At 47.9% G+C, this 16,151-nt stretch overlaps 1 protein-coding gene across 1 annotated transcript in view; it reads right to left on the bottom strand.

Annotated features, from left to right (window-relative positions):
• Nucleotides 1–524: 524 nt before the first annotated feature.
• Nucleotides 525–16,151, bottom strand: part of LOC117886746 (dual specificity protein phosphatase 22-A-like) — a 39,555-nt gene continuing 23,928 nt past the window's right edge. Inside the window, exons 5-7 of the mRNA XM_034788790.1 lie at nt 11,716–11,790; nt 10,891–11,062; nt 525–3,794 (exon numbers count right to left, since the gene is read on the bottom strand). Of these exons, the coding sequence (XP_034644681.1) occupies nt 3,588–3,794; nt 10,891–11,062; nt 11,716–11,790 (454 nt within the window). The 3' untranslated portion in view covers nt 525–3,587. The remainder of the gene's footprint in view (nt 3,795–10,890; nt 11,063–11,715; nt 11,791–16,151) is intronic.

Here is a 16,151-nt window from a genome sequence, read left to right as displayed (position 1 = left end):
GAGTTTGTAACACCTATTGCACATGTAATCTCTGCTTATCACATATCTACTATAACTTCCTATTAATACCAGAGAAACCAACTCTGTTCTCTTTTCCTATACACAAGCTCCATTTCTGCTTCCTAAAATGTTACCCAAGTTACTAGACGCAATGTCTATGAGTTTGACTTCCTCTCAATCCATTTGATTAAGAGCATTTATGATGGTTTATCTAGCTAATTGTTAAGGGTGCATTCCCAGGTAGTGTCTGTTACAGGTTTTGTTTTTAATGTTTTCAGCTGGCTTTTAGGCTCCCATTTTGAATGCTAGAGAGTAATGGATGGAGAAAGACAAGAACATAAGAGGCCTTTTTCCTGCTTTAGGGGGAAGAAAAACTCCATCAATTTCTTTTCCAGAATCTCAATTTGTATCAGAAAAAAAAATGATCTGGCTCTTTTTAAATGAAATTATTTTGATGTTGATCGTGGTTCTCTGAAAAAATACACAGGACATGACATCAGCGCAATAGTGCCCAGGCCCCCAGTTCCTACCCAGACTCCACTGATTTCATTGACGTTATGCCAGGAATTAATTAGACCACAGCAAAGATCAAGAACAGGAATTCCCAATGTATAATAAATCTCATTTTTATGCTCATGTTGAGTTAAAGATCTCTCAAGTTATCTACCATTTTGTCACACTCAAAACATCCCAGCACCCAGAACCAACGATAAACTGAATTATTAGAAATATTTTGAACAACTTGTTGTCTAAAAACGGATTGCAGATCACAGATAATGTTGAGACTCCAAGCCGGCTATTTACAGGACTTTTTTAGTGAAAGACAAAAATCAATCATGTAGGTTTTAAATATTTCTGATACTATAATAGTGAGGGTCCTATACATTCTTGGACAGATGGATGGATGGAAATTATGTCTGGGTTTTAAGTCAATACATAAAACTAGTAGCCTGTCTTTAGCAATGAAACAGAACAAATAATAAACAAGGGCTGGTTACATTTTAGGGCAAGGTTTCTATAAAATATTCCATGCTATTTTCCCCTTAATCTTATTTAGCATCATAAACATTGCAGGGTACTTCATTCCTTATCCCGCAATCCTTACTCAGGAAAACTCTGAGGCGGCAACTCAGCAAAGTATTTTTCCCATGCCTAACTTTAAACACATGAGTAGTCCATTTAAGTCAGTGGGACTGCTCAGTTGCTTAAAGTTAGTCACCTCCGTAAGTAACTGAAGGGTCAGGTCCTCTACGTCTGAATACAACCATTGTTCACGCCTGGATTTTTAAAAGTTTTTAAATAGCGTTGGGCCTGGTTCTCATTTGCACTAACCACTACGTCACACCACCTTGGCAATGTAAAAGGGGTGAGAACCAACTCCAATCTCTCCCACTTTATTACATTTCCGTTCATTTTAAAGCCCCTTTGCACTGCCAGAGCTGTGGCAGAACATGGCCCTAACTGTGTGTTAAAAAAAAAAAATCTGTGAATTTTGAGTTGCTGGGCTGACAACTTCTGCCATCTACACCCTCTGTTTATCCACACCCCAAAAGCTGCACAGCCTGCGACACTGCAAGCTTCCCTTACTCTGCCCCCAGAAATGTCACTTTATCCTTGGGGGGGCTCAACAATTTCTTGTTTGAGTGAACTGTCGGCTTTCCAATCTTATTTAAATGTCAGACAAGACGGGCAAATGATAACACCTCGACCTCTTCCTGTACTCCACATTAACCATGGCACAGACACCCCAAGCTGTTACTTGTCACATTGTCATCGTTATGCAATTGGGGTCAAAACACTCAACAACAGCAACACAAACATTGTGGGGGAGATGGGGAAAGAAGCTAATGAAACTACACCGAGTTACCGCAGTTGAGAATGTGTGTGGAGCCTTCGTTGTAGACTGGATTTGATGTTGGCCTTTGTGATCAAATCTTCAGAGTTACAGTTATAAAAGAAAGCACAGCTCAGAAAAGATTTTGCACAGTTCATGTATTGGACACAGGTGAGGAGCCCAAGATCATGAATTTTCCACGGGGTTCTGAGCTTTGAAGGGTGGAGACACCCAGGAAACAAAGGACTTCTTTGGGGTGGTCCAGTGAGGAGGAATAGGAAGAAACAGGTCACAAGAAAATGTAATCTGGACAAGAGGAAAAGTTTCCTGACTGTAAGGTCCATTAGTAGGCTCCTCCCCAAGGCAATGGATAATGCAACCCTTACACATGCTGGTGAGCATTTACTTATACGAACAGGCCTATTGAAGCCAAGGGATTGTGCAATCCAGCCCCAAGCAAGCAGTGGAAGCCCTTTGCCTGAGTCATTTAAAACAGGGCTTCACCAAGTATTAGGGAATGTGCATTCGCAAAGGCTGGGGGAGTGGAAAAGGTGGGCTAATGGGCCTTTTCCATCTCCGGTTTCTGTGACTCTGTGGCACGTTTGTGAGAGGCATGGGTCTGCTTGCTGAAGAAAGTGACGGCAATGTGATTGCAACTGTTCTGTCATTGCAGAATATGGACCTCAGAGAGCTGTGGATGTGAAAATCCTCCAGCATCCTTCCCCCAACCCCTAACTGGCTCTCTGCAGTCCAAGCTTCCTTCTTCTGAGATGGGTAGATGCCCCATCCAGGCTCTGATAGACACATCTGTAGTGTAAGGTCAATCTGAACTGACAATGACTAGGACAGCAAGTGAAGTCCGTATATCTGCTGTGCTGTGTGTGGAGTAAAATGGAGAGTGGTACTGGGCAGTAGCTGTATCTGTTTTGAGAGATCCTGGCCCTGTATTGGCCCTCAGTGTCCAACAACTGAAGAGATAATGAATGGGATTTATCACACCGGTAATAATAGGAAAACCAGAGACCAAGGAGATGAAGTCCCAGCAGTCGGAAAGAGCTCCTAGGAAGGAGTTTCAAAAGCTATCACACGTCCTCTTACTGAAACATGGTGGTTGGTTGTTTTCTAAACACCCTGAAAGCAAGTTGTGGGCCAAACCTACTGATGGAGTAAATAGCTGCAACTCTTGACTTCAGTGGATTGATGCCTGGTTACCCCAGCAATGAATTTGGCTCTGTGTACCTGACAGCATGCCCATCATTCCAGTGCAGCCCTACAACAAAACAAGCTTGGATCATAAAGTGATCCATCGGCAAAGCAGAAAACTCACCCTTCATGTGTGCAATAGTGCTAAAAGTTTTACAGGAAAAGGTTCAACTCAACTCAGTGACATTAATAAATTCACTTCCATAGGATCTTTCATCGGAGGGTCTCAAAGCACCCTCACAAACGTTAATAAGTGAAACCACTCGACACCCCTGAGAGATGGTTACATTGACGCATGGGGAGATCAAGTGATTTGCCTGGATTCACATTATGAGTCAGTAGCAAAGTTGGGAGTAGAACCCGTGAGACCTGATTGCAATCCTTGGCTCTAACCATTAGATAACATTGTTTGACATAGCATGTTTTGGAAGTTGGCATTCAGTTTGCTCTCCACCCTAGCCATAAACATCAAAGCTATTCTCATTGAAAGATGAATGCAGAGACTTTCACCCAACAGTGATAGCATCTCTGTGGAATTAGCTGTCCTTTTTTATCTGTTCATCCATCTGTTGCTGCTGGTACCATAGGCATTGTAGGGAAGCGGGTAATTGGGTGTCGGGGAGTTGATCCAGTGATTCTCCCTGCTTCCAAGCTGCTGTTCTCTCTGTTTCTCTTCCTGCTCAGTGATTAAGTGCTGCAGCTCTTCTTGGTCGTTAAAGGGATTCTTGCCATACTCTTGTCGAACCCAGGCTCGGTACTGCCAAAACAAAACCAAAATGAGTTGTGAAGGCCACTGATAAGGTGCAAAATCTCTCTGCTTATCATTAGCCCTACACCAGAACCTGCAGATAAAGATCCAGATACAAGAGGCAATCAGAATTATTGGGATGTAGAATGAAATCCTAACTTGTCCCGGTGCACACTGCCAGGGCCGGCTCCAGCTTTTTTGCCGCCCCAAGCGGCGAAGCAGGGAAAACAAAAAAGATAAAGCCGCGATCAGCGGCACTTCGGCGGCAGCTCTACCGCGCCACTTCATTCTTCGGCGGCGGGTCCTTCGCTCCGAGAGGCACTAAGGGACCCGCCGCTGAATTGCCACCAAAGACCCGGATGTACCGCCCCTTTCCATTGGCCGCCCCAAGCACCTGCTTTCTTCACTGGTGCCTGGAGCCGGCCCTGCGCACTGCAATTGCAATTATAGTGAATCTTTGCTTTCCATGAAATTCTGTGAAAAAAGCTTATAGGCGGGTTCCACACTGTGCTGCTGGATGTCCATCATCATACAGCATTTAAAGGGCCCAGTTTGCAGAATTTTGCACCTACCATTGTGCATCTAATTTGTGTCTGCAGTTGCTGCATGTACATGTGCAAATTACTAACTGCACTAATTTGCACCTGCGGTTATCCAGTTTGTGGTGGTTTCACTTTCTAGTTAGGTGTGCAATTGTGCATGCACTTTTGGACATGCACAATTGTGGAACTCAGGCCCACAATGATTAGATACTAAACTCGTAGTTAAGTTAATGAGGGAAGCCACAATCCCTTTTCTTTTCTTCTGTAGCATCCTACATATAAACTGTATCCCTAAGCACTGATGAACAATCATAGAATCATAGAATATCAGGGTTGGAAGGGACCTCAGAAGGTCATCTAATCCAACCCCCTGCTCAAAGCAGGACCAAATTCCCGACTAAATCATCCCAGCCAGGGCTTCGTCAAGCCTGACCTTAAAAACCTCTAAGGAAGGAGATTCCACCACCTCCCTAGGTAACCCATTCCAGTGCTTCACCACCCTCCTAGTGAAAATGTTTTTCCCAATATCCAACCTAAACCTCCCCCACTGCAACTTGAGACCATTACTCCTTGCTCTGTCATCTGGTACCACTGAGAACAGTCTAGATCCATCCTCTTTGGAACCCCCTTTCAGGTAGTTGAAAGCAGCTATCAAATCCCCCCTCATTCTTCTCTTCTGCAGACTAAACAATCCCATTTCCCTCAGCCTCTCCTCATAAGTCATGTGCTCCAGCCCCCTATGGACAGGCTATGATATATAAAAACAACGAGGAGACTCCTCGTTGTTTTTGTGGATACAGACTAGCACGGCTACCTCTCTGATACTAGGCTGTGATATAAATTGCAGAAAGCAATGGTGCAAAAGTTTAGCATGGGGAATAAATTAAAGCTTTCATTCCCAAGGCCATACACAGTGGGAAACGTAAAGAAGAAGAGAGATGTTGTCAGAAGAGAGGTGAAAGAAGATTATAAGTAAACAAGGTGGGAAGGATACAGGGCGGCTGATACAAGCTGTGGGAGCTACAGAGGAGCCGGTTCTTAAGCCAACAGTGGTTCCATTAAGAGCAGAGCTGTTTAGTCCACGTCTTAGAAACTGTTTCCCACCCCTAGTGCTATACAGGCAAAGAGTGGCAAGATAAATGCTGTCAAGTTCTTGTGCAAAGTCCTTGGTAAACATAATGGTGACACCATTGGAAAATGTAACCACAGTCACTCACATTCCTGATTCCACTTTATGTCATGACAGTGCAATGGGGTTATTTACTTCTTGTTGCCAAGAAGTTACCTTGGTTCCTAGTACAGCTGAATTACCATAAACAAACACCTCACATTCTTATTTGATGGTGACACCGGAAACAACCAGCGTCACTGCAGTAGGTCACCAACACAAGTCGGTTCTTGCCTGTCATACTATTTGGTTTTGTACTGTATTTGTTCAGTCTGATTTCTCATCAGGGTCTCCAGTTCCTGCTAACGTCTATGGTCAGCTGGGTTTGGGCTGAGATTGTGGGGTTGTCTGAAAACGAAATATTGCTAATATGAATCTTTGTGACACCCCCCACCCCCATCCCTCCCATCGTGCTGCAACATGAAGCAGTCAGGAAGAGCCCTATGCTCTGGGAATCCATCCCTGAGGGCACAGATAGAAGGAGGAGGCCAGTTTAGGGTTCTGCAAGGTCAGCAAACTTTATAGTTAACTGTCCACTTAGGGGGTTTCTTGCACTTTCCTCTGAAGCAGCTGGTGCTGGCCATGGTCAGAGAGAGGATAATGGACTAGATGGAGCATTGATCTGACCCAGTATGGCTATTCCTGTGTTCCCCATATACTCTAATAAACTCCTCAGGCTGTAACCTGTTCAGGGCAGGGACTGTCTCTTTGCACAGTGCCCTGGCCTCTAGATTGGGGTGGGCAAACTACGGCCCGGGGGCCACATCTGGCCCTTCAGATGTTTTAATCAGGCCCTTGAGCTCCTGCCGGGGAGTGGGGTCGGGGGCTTGCCACACTCCGCGCTTGCCGGGGCTCTGCGCAGCTCTTGCAGCTCCCATTGGCTGGCAACCACAGCCAATGGGAGCTGCAGAGACGGCGCCTATGGACGGGGCAGCGCACAGTCCCGCCTAGCCGTACCTCCACATAGGAGCCAGAGGGGAGACATGCTGCTGCTTCCAAGAGCTGCTTGAGGTAAGCGCCGCCCGGAGCCTGCCCCTCTGACCCCTTCCCGCACCCCAGCCTTGTTCCCCATCCCACCCTCTGAATCCCTCGGTCCCAGCCCAGAGCCTCCTACTGCACCCCAGAGCCTGCACCCCCAGCTGCAGCCTTCACCCCCCAACCACACCTCAACCCCCTGCCCCAGCCCGGAGCCCCCTTCCATACCCTGAACTTCTCATTTCTGGCCCCACCACAGTGCCTACACCCCCAGCCGGAGCCCTCACCCCTTCCCACACCCCAACCCCCAATTTCGTGAGCATTCATGGCCCGCCATACAATTTCCATACCCAGATATAGCCCTCGGGCCAAAAAGTTTGCCTACCCCTGCTCTAGATGCTACCACGGTACAAATAATCTTCCTACATTTTTGACTAGCCAAGCATTCTAGTTGCTTCAGCGAAAAATGTGGGAGCACCTGGGAAGAGCCATAGCCATGACTGGGTCTTGGTCTCAAATAGGGCACAATAAGGAAAAATTTGAGAGCCAGTCCTCTGCAGCATTCGTCTGGCTGTGACCAGGGGAATCCCTTGCTAGGTGTCCTCTCTGCTCTCTGGAGCAGCGATGGTTGTCACCGAGCTGAGCCCTCCATGATAGCTCAAGCTTTTGAGTGCGTGGTGGCTTCCACTGAAATCCGGGGGCTTTCCAGTGGGGATTTTTGCAATTCCAGGTCTAATCACTTACCAGGCCTGCAGGCTGCAGAACCCACTGTATCGAATGTGCACTCGTTGCCTTGAATCAGGAAGACATTCAACATTTTGTTAAGGGTGGAGACATTGCTATATTGGCCGTAGGCCAGAAGACGGGGCTTAATTTCCTTGCTAGAAAACAACGGATGGGAACTGGCCTCCCAAAATGTGAACGAGCAGGATATCCTGCATGCTTATTCAGTGCAAAGAGAACTTTGCCCTGTAATAATATGGACTCCATTCTCCTCTTTGCACTGCCATTCAGTTACTCCTTATTTACCCCACTGTGAGAGAAGAATCAGTCCTGATGTTCTTGGCACAAGCTTTTCTGCACAGAGGTTTCCATGGGTCCTGGTGACACTAGATCTTGGAAAGAGTCTAGTTATACATCCAGTTCAGGTCAGGTCACCATGAGTTCACACTACACATGGCTTATCTGACATGGCAATCTGCACTGGTCACTAACAGCAGGACAGGTCGATGGGTCACCGGAGGACCGGAGAGGGCGCTAGGACAATGCATTGCAAGGAGACCGGCATTAACAGACAGCACGGCTGCTTCCTGCCAAGAGGAAGCTCCCAGAAAGAAATTCACTTGCCAGAGGCCATCTCTGCCTTAAGCTTAGCTCTGAAACAGTGCCAGTGTTAACCCTTTGACGGCCTAATCCCTGTGAGAGGCTGAGCACTCATAGCTCCCCTTGGCTAGGACCGGAGATGGAGGTGCTCAGCATCGCCCAGGCCAGGGCCTGAGTTTGCAGAGCAGGTCGCTGCTGGGCGTACCCAGCTGGTTTTGGCAGCGACCGTTGTGCATGTTACAGCAGCATGTTCCTAGTCTCTCATTGTGTGGCTCACCTCCAGAGGTACATTTCCAGTCACTGCTTCTGGGTAAATAATCTGGGGCGGGGAAGGGGTGCGCCACCACCATGCAGCAGCCTGACAGGCCCAAGTTGCCACTCCCTGGCTCAAGGGTACCCAGCCCCTGAGCTGTCTCTGACTTCCCACCAGGGGAAAGCGAGAGGCAGCATGACTGATTGTTGTAGCTGCTGCCAAGTGTTTGTTTATCAAGTCAAATAAGGTGAGGTTCAAGTACAATTCCTCCAGCAAGAGCCAGTCTTCCCCTAACATCTCACAGCTGGACCTTGCTTCAGGACCAAATTTATCTCCATCACCTGATGCAGCTGGGTCTGTCTCACTGAACGTGTGAGGGGTGGCACATCCCAGAGCAACTGCCAGGGGCATTCTCGGGTCTGGGGCTCCTTGGGCCAGTGGGAACTCGGCTGTGTCATGAAGCTTTGTGGCGGGGAAGGGAAATCAATGGATTTACAAATATTTCCTGTGCACCCTGGTGCATAGATCAACATCAGCACCTGCCTGGGAACAGGCCACTCATCTGTGGTTGCAGTCAGAGGACAAGGCAGCATGTGTCTAAAAGATAAGGGGGGCCCATAGGATGAGAGGTAGTGTGGTGCAGTGGGCAGGACACTGGACGAGGGGTATATCTACACCACAAAATCAAGGTGTGATTGTAGCATGGGTAAGCATACCCATGTCAGCTCTTATCTAGCTAGCACAGGTAACAATAATAGCAAAGATGCAGCAGCACAGGCCATTGTTTTGGGGTCTTCTTAAAGGCCCAACTTCTGGAGTCATGTGATTAACTGAGACTCTCAGCATTCTTTTTTGAAATACCTCTAGCTTTCATGTTTGCAGAGAAAAGCTTGAAAAATTTGACCCAAGCTGGGGTGCTGGAACAATTTGCAATGTGGGGGTGCTGAGAGCCATTGAACCAAACTGTAAACCCTGTATAGAATGGAAACCACTGCAAGCCAGGGGGTGCGGCGGCACCCCCACATCCCTAGTTCCAGCACCTATGGCATCCGAGTGTGACCAAAGGACTCAAAAAGCCAAAGGCAAAGAACAGGAATGCAAAACGGATTTTTTTTTTTTAATCTCATGATTTTTGGGGTGGGGCTGACCCCTGATTCTGGAAGACTGGGGATTTAGTTCAGCGGCGCCTGCATCACAGCAGTGTCCTGATGGCCCTCTCGGTTAGGACTCCATCCAGCCTTGCTGAGTGCCTGATGTCCGGGTGAGCTCTGTTCACTGGGGGGAAGCCCCAGAGGGAATCTCCGGGGTGTGGCATATTTTGTAATGTGTTTGACATTTTTCTGGAGAAGTTCCTAAAAGCTGGTGACTGTCAGGCTGCTGCTTATCATGTGACACAACAGTGCACCCCCATGGGAGTTTGCTCAGAAGGGCCTGACCTAAGTTCACCCATCAAAACAACAGGCCCAGAAGGGAAGTAGCAGGGCACCGATCCACACAGCCCGGGACTCAATGGGAAGCTGTTGACATTCTGAGCTGTGTCACATGCTGGCTCCTTTGGACAAGATTAAAAAATCCCCTCTAGAGACCCTGGGGCTTGGAATGGAACAAAGCACGCCCTAGCTACAACCTGTCACAAAACTAAGGACCGTCACGTGAAGCATCTTGGCGATGCTGGCAGGAGGCATGGAGGAGAGGCAGGCAGAATGGCTCTGTGGACACCGAGGGGAGCATGTGTGGAAGTGACATTTATTAAACACTCCAAGAGGTGCACCATTCACTGCTGGCCTGCAGGCACTAGCAGATGTTCAAGGAGGAGTAACATCGGCTACCTGATCCCAGCCCTTTCCTGCCAGGTCCTGACTCCTCTGGGGGTAGGTGCTACTGCCAGAGTCAGCCAACCTCACTCCTCTTCACACTGAGTTGGCTGCAGCTCGTCAGCCTCTGCCTCTAAAAAGCTGCATTCCAGCTCAGGAGCGCCAAGTGGTTCCAGATGCAGAAGAACTATGCAGACGTCATCATCTTTCCTCATGACAGCGCCTCTTGGGACATGTAGGATTCGTTTAACTTAACCTAATGCAAGCCAAAAATCCTTCTCTTCGATCGGGCCGGGCTCAGCCAGTGATCGTGTTTTCCTTATACCTGATCCTCTGCTTTGTTTACTGGAGGTTGGATTTCTTAATTAACATTTGTTTATGTCCTTCAGCTGCTGAACATGGGAGACTTGCTGTCAAATGAAGCCCTGCTTAGACGCACACACTATCCAAGCATCACTATCCTGACCTGCAATGACCTCACCCCTCCCCACTATTCTAGTTCTGGGCGGCTGCTGCTGCTCGGGCCCCAGCCAGCACTCATCATCCATCCTGGACTACACCCAGCAGCATCTTCTGTTCCGCCAGTCAGCCTCACAAACAGAGCTCATCAGACAATTACAGTCCCAAATTTTCACACACAAAATGCACCCACAAAATGTGTTGGTACTTTTTTTTTGCATGCATGCATACATAAAACAAACCAAGTCCCCAAATAACAAGAAGCAGGCCCAACCCCCAACTTCTGCAAGCATTTGGTATTTTTGCATGATCCGTTACCTATTTTATGGGTGCAAAACAGATGTGCCTGTGAATTTTGTTGACACAGACAAGGGACCCTCTGCAAATTTGGTTCTTGATTTATTTTGGAGGCCAAGACATAATGACATTGCAACTTACTCTCACCACATCCCATGCACGCACCAACAATGCATCACACCAGTAAAATGGGAACATCTGAGTGTCATGGCCTACAATTGTTTTGTCCCATGGGTAAATGCCAGCCCACGAGCAAGGAGAGGAAAGGATGTACCTCCTTGAGCAGAGTCCTCTCATACTCCTGCAGCTGCTGCTGAAAGCCAAAGTTGGGACTGACATAGGAACGGACGACCTTGGTGGCAGCCAGACACTCCTCCCAGCTGAGGTCAGTCACAGTCATAAGGTAAGCCACCAGGATGGTGGTGCTGCGGGAAACTCCAGCCAGGCTGTCATAGCAGGAGGATTGAAAACAAGAAGAGCACAGGGTGACATGGTGCACTCAGGAGGTGGGAGAGCCCCATGCAGGTGAACAGGAGGAGCAACCCCAAGTCAGCTGCCTGGCTAGAAGTACGTCCTGCATGGAGTGCATCGGTCAGCCCTGCACCAACACCCTGTGAACGATACAAAGTGTGTGTGGAAAGCCAGTCCCCTGTTTCAGGGGGGGCCTCTTTCAAGAATGCTTTTCCTATCAAGAGCTATCGTTAATCCAGTGGATGGGAAACTGCACTGGGACTCAAAAGATATAGATTCTGTTCCCAGCTCTATTGCTGATCTGCTGGGGGACCTTGGGCAAGAGGCTTCCAATCTCTAGGCATCTATTTCCCCTCCCATTGCTAATCTGTCTTGTCTATTTAGACCACAAGTTCTTCAAGGCAGGGCCTGTCTCTCTGTCTGTGCCCATGCAGAACTCAGCACAATGGGACCCTGGACCCAGTCAGGGCAGGACCTATCTGTCCTTGTGTATCTGTGCAGCACCTTCACAATGGGGCCCTGGTTTCACTGGGGCTTTTGGGGGCCACCATAGTATTAATAGAGCTTTTGATAACAATGAAAAACACAGTGAATATACGCAAAGGGGGCAATTGACATCAACACTGACCAATGAACGAGGCAGCCTCCCCCATGGAGCCGGCATTCATGAATGAACCTGATGCTCTCCTTAAAATGCTGGATCCTAGGAGAGAAAGCAAACAGCGAGATTAGGCAGAGGTCACCCATTTTGCGGAGCACGTTGTTCTGGGTCAGCCCATTTCCAGAGAAGCTGCGCTCTCCTGGCTCTCTGGACAAGACACTGAGTTCCTTTCTATGGGGAGGTGTGATAAAGAGAGCTGCCAAGTCTCGTGCTGCTGCAGGAAGACGTTGTTTTTAAGCATGACCCTGCTTGACCTGGCGAGTTAGCATCGGGGCCAGGGGAGCACTGCATCTGGATAGCCGGTTATGTACCCAAAGTGATGCACAGCCATTAACTGGAGACCCCCCACAACCCGGTGAGAGAGAAGTGTCAAATTAACCCCTTCGTGCCATTAGGCAGCTGAGACTCAGAGAGCTCCATTGGTTAGCTCCCCTGCACCTCAGGGTTAGAGCCCAGGACTCCCTGGCCACTAGTCCCCTACTCAGTACACTGGCCCATACGCCTCCACTAAGGAAGGATGGTCTTGGGGACGAGGCACTGGTTTGGAACTCAGGCGATTGGGGCTCAGTCCCCAGCTCTGCCACAGACTTCCCGGGTGACCTTGGTCAAGTCACTTCTCCTCTCTACACCTCAGTTTCTCCATCTGTAAAATGGAGATAATGATACAGATCTCTTCTATAAAGCGCTTCGAGATGTGCTGATGAGAGGTGCTAGATAAGAGCTAGGTATTGTTATTATAAGAAAAGTTAAAAAAAATGGGCATGTTTAGTCTTGAGAAAAGAAGACCGAGGGGGGACTTGATAGTCTTCAAATCTGTTAAGGGCGTTATAAAGAGGATGGGGATCAATTGCTCTTCCTCTCCACTGAAGGTAGGACTAGAAGTAATGGGATTAACCTACAGCAAACAATGTAGGTTAGATATTAGGAACAACTTTCTAAGAATCAGGGTAGTTAGGCTCTGGAAGAGGGCTTCCAAGGGAGGTTGTGGAATCCCCGTCATTGCAGGTTTTTAAGAGCAAGTTAGACAAGCCCCTGTCAGGGAGGCTCTAGGTTTACTGGGTCCTGGACTGGATGACTTCTCGAGGTCCCTTCCTGCCTGCCATTTCTATTTCTCTGATTTTCTGTACAATAGGGATAATCATGATTCCTTTCTCCCACCTCTCGTCTATTTCGATTGTGAGCCCTCTTGGGTGGGGACTGTCCCTTAAAGAGCTCAGCACAGTGGGGCCCAGATCTCAGTTGGCGTCTATAGGTATTACCCTCATACAAATTATAACAAGAACGCCAGTGATATGTTACCAGATTTAAAGGCGGGGTGTTATGCTGATTCAGATCACAAACATCCACCCACGCCCAGCATCATAGTATCTAGGTGCCAATGTAAACGTCACTCTGCTAAATCCCATCAAACACAAAGAACATTTCAAGAATAATGGCCGGGTGCAAACCTTTGTGTTCCTTCTTCTTCTTCTAAGTCAGTGTTTACAGTACGTTTCCTTGTTATTCGCTGGACAGACGCTGCCTCTAAGCCAAGGAAGTGATGGCTGAATTCTGAAGATCTTTTTCCCCATTAAAAAAACAAAGGGGCCCTTTTCAATCCAAAAGGGAGAGGTAACCGAGGGGTGATGATAGGTCAGGGGAGAAACTGCAGGGAAAGCCCAGGCCCAGGATAGCAGGTGTGCGGCTGGCCCTCATCATTGTTTCCATCAGCACGCCCGCTGTGTTCTCCATTCACGTTCCAGATTAGATGCTCCTTTCTCTACCTCTTGCCCTCCCTGCCCAATTCTTTGGGATAAATTCAGACCTGGTAATGATAGGTGCAATTCTGAAGGCAGGGAGCCACCTCTGGGATTCTTGGATGGACTCTGGAAAGGTGTTCGGTCCAGGCTTCCTTGGGAGCCATAAGGATGAGCCAGGACAATGGACAGGGGAAGATGTAGGGGAAATCCTGGAAGGTTCCTGCCCTCTGCATAAATATACTGGGCCAGATTCTGGCTTCAGTTATACCTGGACTAACGCTACGGATGTCAATGGAGTTACTCCTGGCTTATGCCCATGTGTGCCAGAGATCAGAATCTGATCTGTCCTCTCTGCCCTTCTTGGATCTGCAGAGCTCCTGGCCATATGTGAACCATTAACAAAAGTTCTAAGAAAAACAAAGCAAGCCGAGATCTGGCAACCAGCCAGCCTGGCGTAACACCAGTCCCGACCAAGGAGACGTTAACCCTTTGCGTGTGTGGCAGCAGAATGCTTCCTTTGTCACCATCCGAGTGAATTGGTGATTTATTAAATGAGTCCAGCATCTCTCCCTGGAACAGGACCCTTGGAGCCGAGATAAGGGCTATTGTTATTGCAGGAACAAGGTTAAGCCATGAGAAGCTCCTCTCCTTCCTTTCTTCCCTCCCCCCACCACACAAGCTTTCTCCGACATCACCCTGACTTCCTCAGCCTTCTCATGAGAAGGGTGGGGATGTTCTCCCACAGCCTTCCTGAATTCTCAGAAGTTAAGACAAGATTCGATTGATTGTACAAAGCCACAGCAGAGCCATTCCCCAGCAACCAGGCGGGTGGCTTTTCTCTGTAGAACATCCGACTCATTCTACACTGATACTGGAGAGCTTGTTATTCATGTGTGACCACAGGAGTGGGAGTCCAGACTTCTAGGTTCTAATCCTGGCTCAGGGGATCTGACAAATCTTTTCCATCTCGAGCTTCTCTGCTAAGAAGGGATGCTGCCCACCTCCTGGAAGAACACAGTTCACACACCTTCTAGAAACCAGCCAAAGACAGTGCCAATGGCAGCAAATGCTTTAGTTGCCCAAAGCTCAGAGAGAGACTACTATCCTGTAAAGGTTTTTAGCCCACGCTCATCACCATGGTACCTGAGCGTCTTCCTGTAGTGCATTAAGCAACATGTCTACACATCTGTCACATGGTGTTTTGTTCTCTCATCCTCTCCCCAGAGGGAAAAGCGTGTGCTGTGGACTGTCTTGTTTTGGTAGGGTTATTTTTTTTTTAAATATAAATATACCTGTTGCTACATGTTTGTTAGAGAAGGCTAGTCAAAGGAATGCACCTTGCATTTGAAGTGGCAAGTGGTGAGTTTTGGAATGGATCTTCGTTCCTGGGGAGTTCATTCCAGTCTCGGACCACCCCCCTTTCTGTCTCCCACAAAGATGGGCTCTACCCTTATTGCTGAGAGCTCCATTGTGTTAAAGCACAGTTGTCAATCATGCTTTGTCCTGGAGCACAGGTGGTCTTTTAGACACCCTGGGCTCAGGCCATGGAGGGCTTTGAAGATAAGGACTGAGACGTTGCAGTTGATTTGAAATTCTATGGGAAGGGAAGCTAATGTAGAGAGAGAAGGATGGGTTGGATACACTCAAGGCCCTAATCCCTTTGGGTTTATAACAGGCTCTTCCGGTCTGTCTTATAGCAAAGGCAGTTAGCTCTTCAGCAAATTTTCCTTCTTTCTCTGGACTGAGAAGCAGATGAAGGCTGGCTAAAAGTGAGCTGGAAATGTCCCGAGTTCCCCTGGGCTTGGAACAAAAGTTTATCCCCGTGCAGATTTCCAGTCCTCTCCTTAACTCATGGAAGGTAAAGTCTCTCTGCTTTTGGGAACATAGGAGTAGCCACATCATATCAAACCACTGGTCCATCTGCTGTGGTATCCTCCTGCCAGGAGTGGCCAATTCTTGATGCTTCAAGGGAAGGAGACAAAAACCCCAACTCTCTATAATTCAGTTGGCCCACAGGCAATCAGCTAATAATCTGCAGCTTGAGGTTTATCAGATTATTAACTGATAATACTTTGCATTTTATAGCACCTAAAGAGGTATAGCAGGTGGGGGGAAAACAGCTGTTGGCAGCAACTTGGTGTTTAACAGAGTCCTATGAACTCAGTGGTAGTGCCTTCCTTGGAATTGAATCCCTTGTTCACTGGAGCTAACCCCTATTCCCTGTCACACCTTGTAGCGAAGTCTCCCATTCCCCATGCAGCAGCTGGGTAAACCAAAACTCAGAAAGTTTAAGTGAGTTTCCCTTGAGAATCAGTGGCAAGGTCTAGGAACAAATCTCCTGACTCCAGTCCTTTGTTCTAACCACTAGACCATGGTTGCACAGGCATACATCTTAAAATGCTGCTACACTATTTAACCTCTGGGGACAGTGAATTCCTTAGGCTGATTAAACACAGTGAGCCAAACCCAGAAATTCTCAATCAGTTTTTAAGTAGGTAGGACCCCCATCCACTGTTTTATAATCCCATCCAGTGTCAGGCAGAAGAGGCAAAGAAGAAATCAAGAGAAGGACACAGCTTGCAAAAAACACATTCAACAACTTCCAAAGACTCCGGGGTTGTCGTAAGTTGACACTACTCAGCCATGCTAGATTGCTGATGGGCT

Source organism: Trachemys scripta, chromosome 13, assembly GCF_013100865.1.
Source record: "Trachemys scripta elegans isolate TJP31775 chromosome 13, CAS_Tse_1.0, whole genome shotgun sequence".
Taxonomy (NCBI): Eukaryota; Metazoa; Chordata; order Testudines; family Emydidae; genus Trachemys; species Trachemys scripta.
Note: the sequence above shows the minus strand (reverse complement) of the source record. Positions and strands in the feature narration are given on the sequence as shown.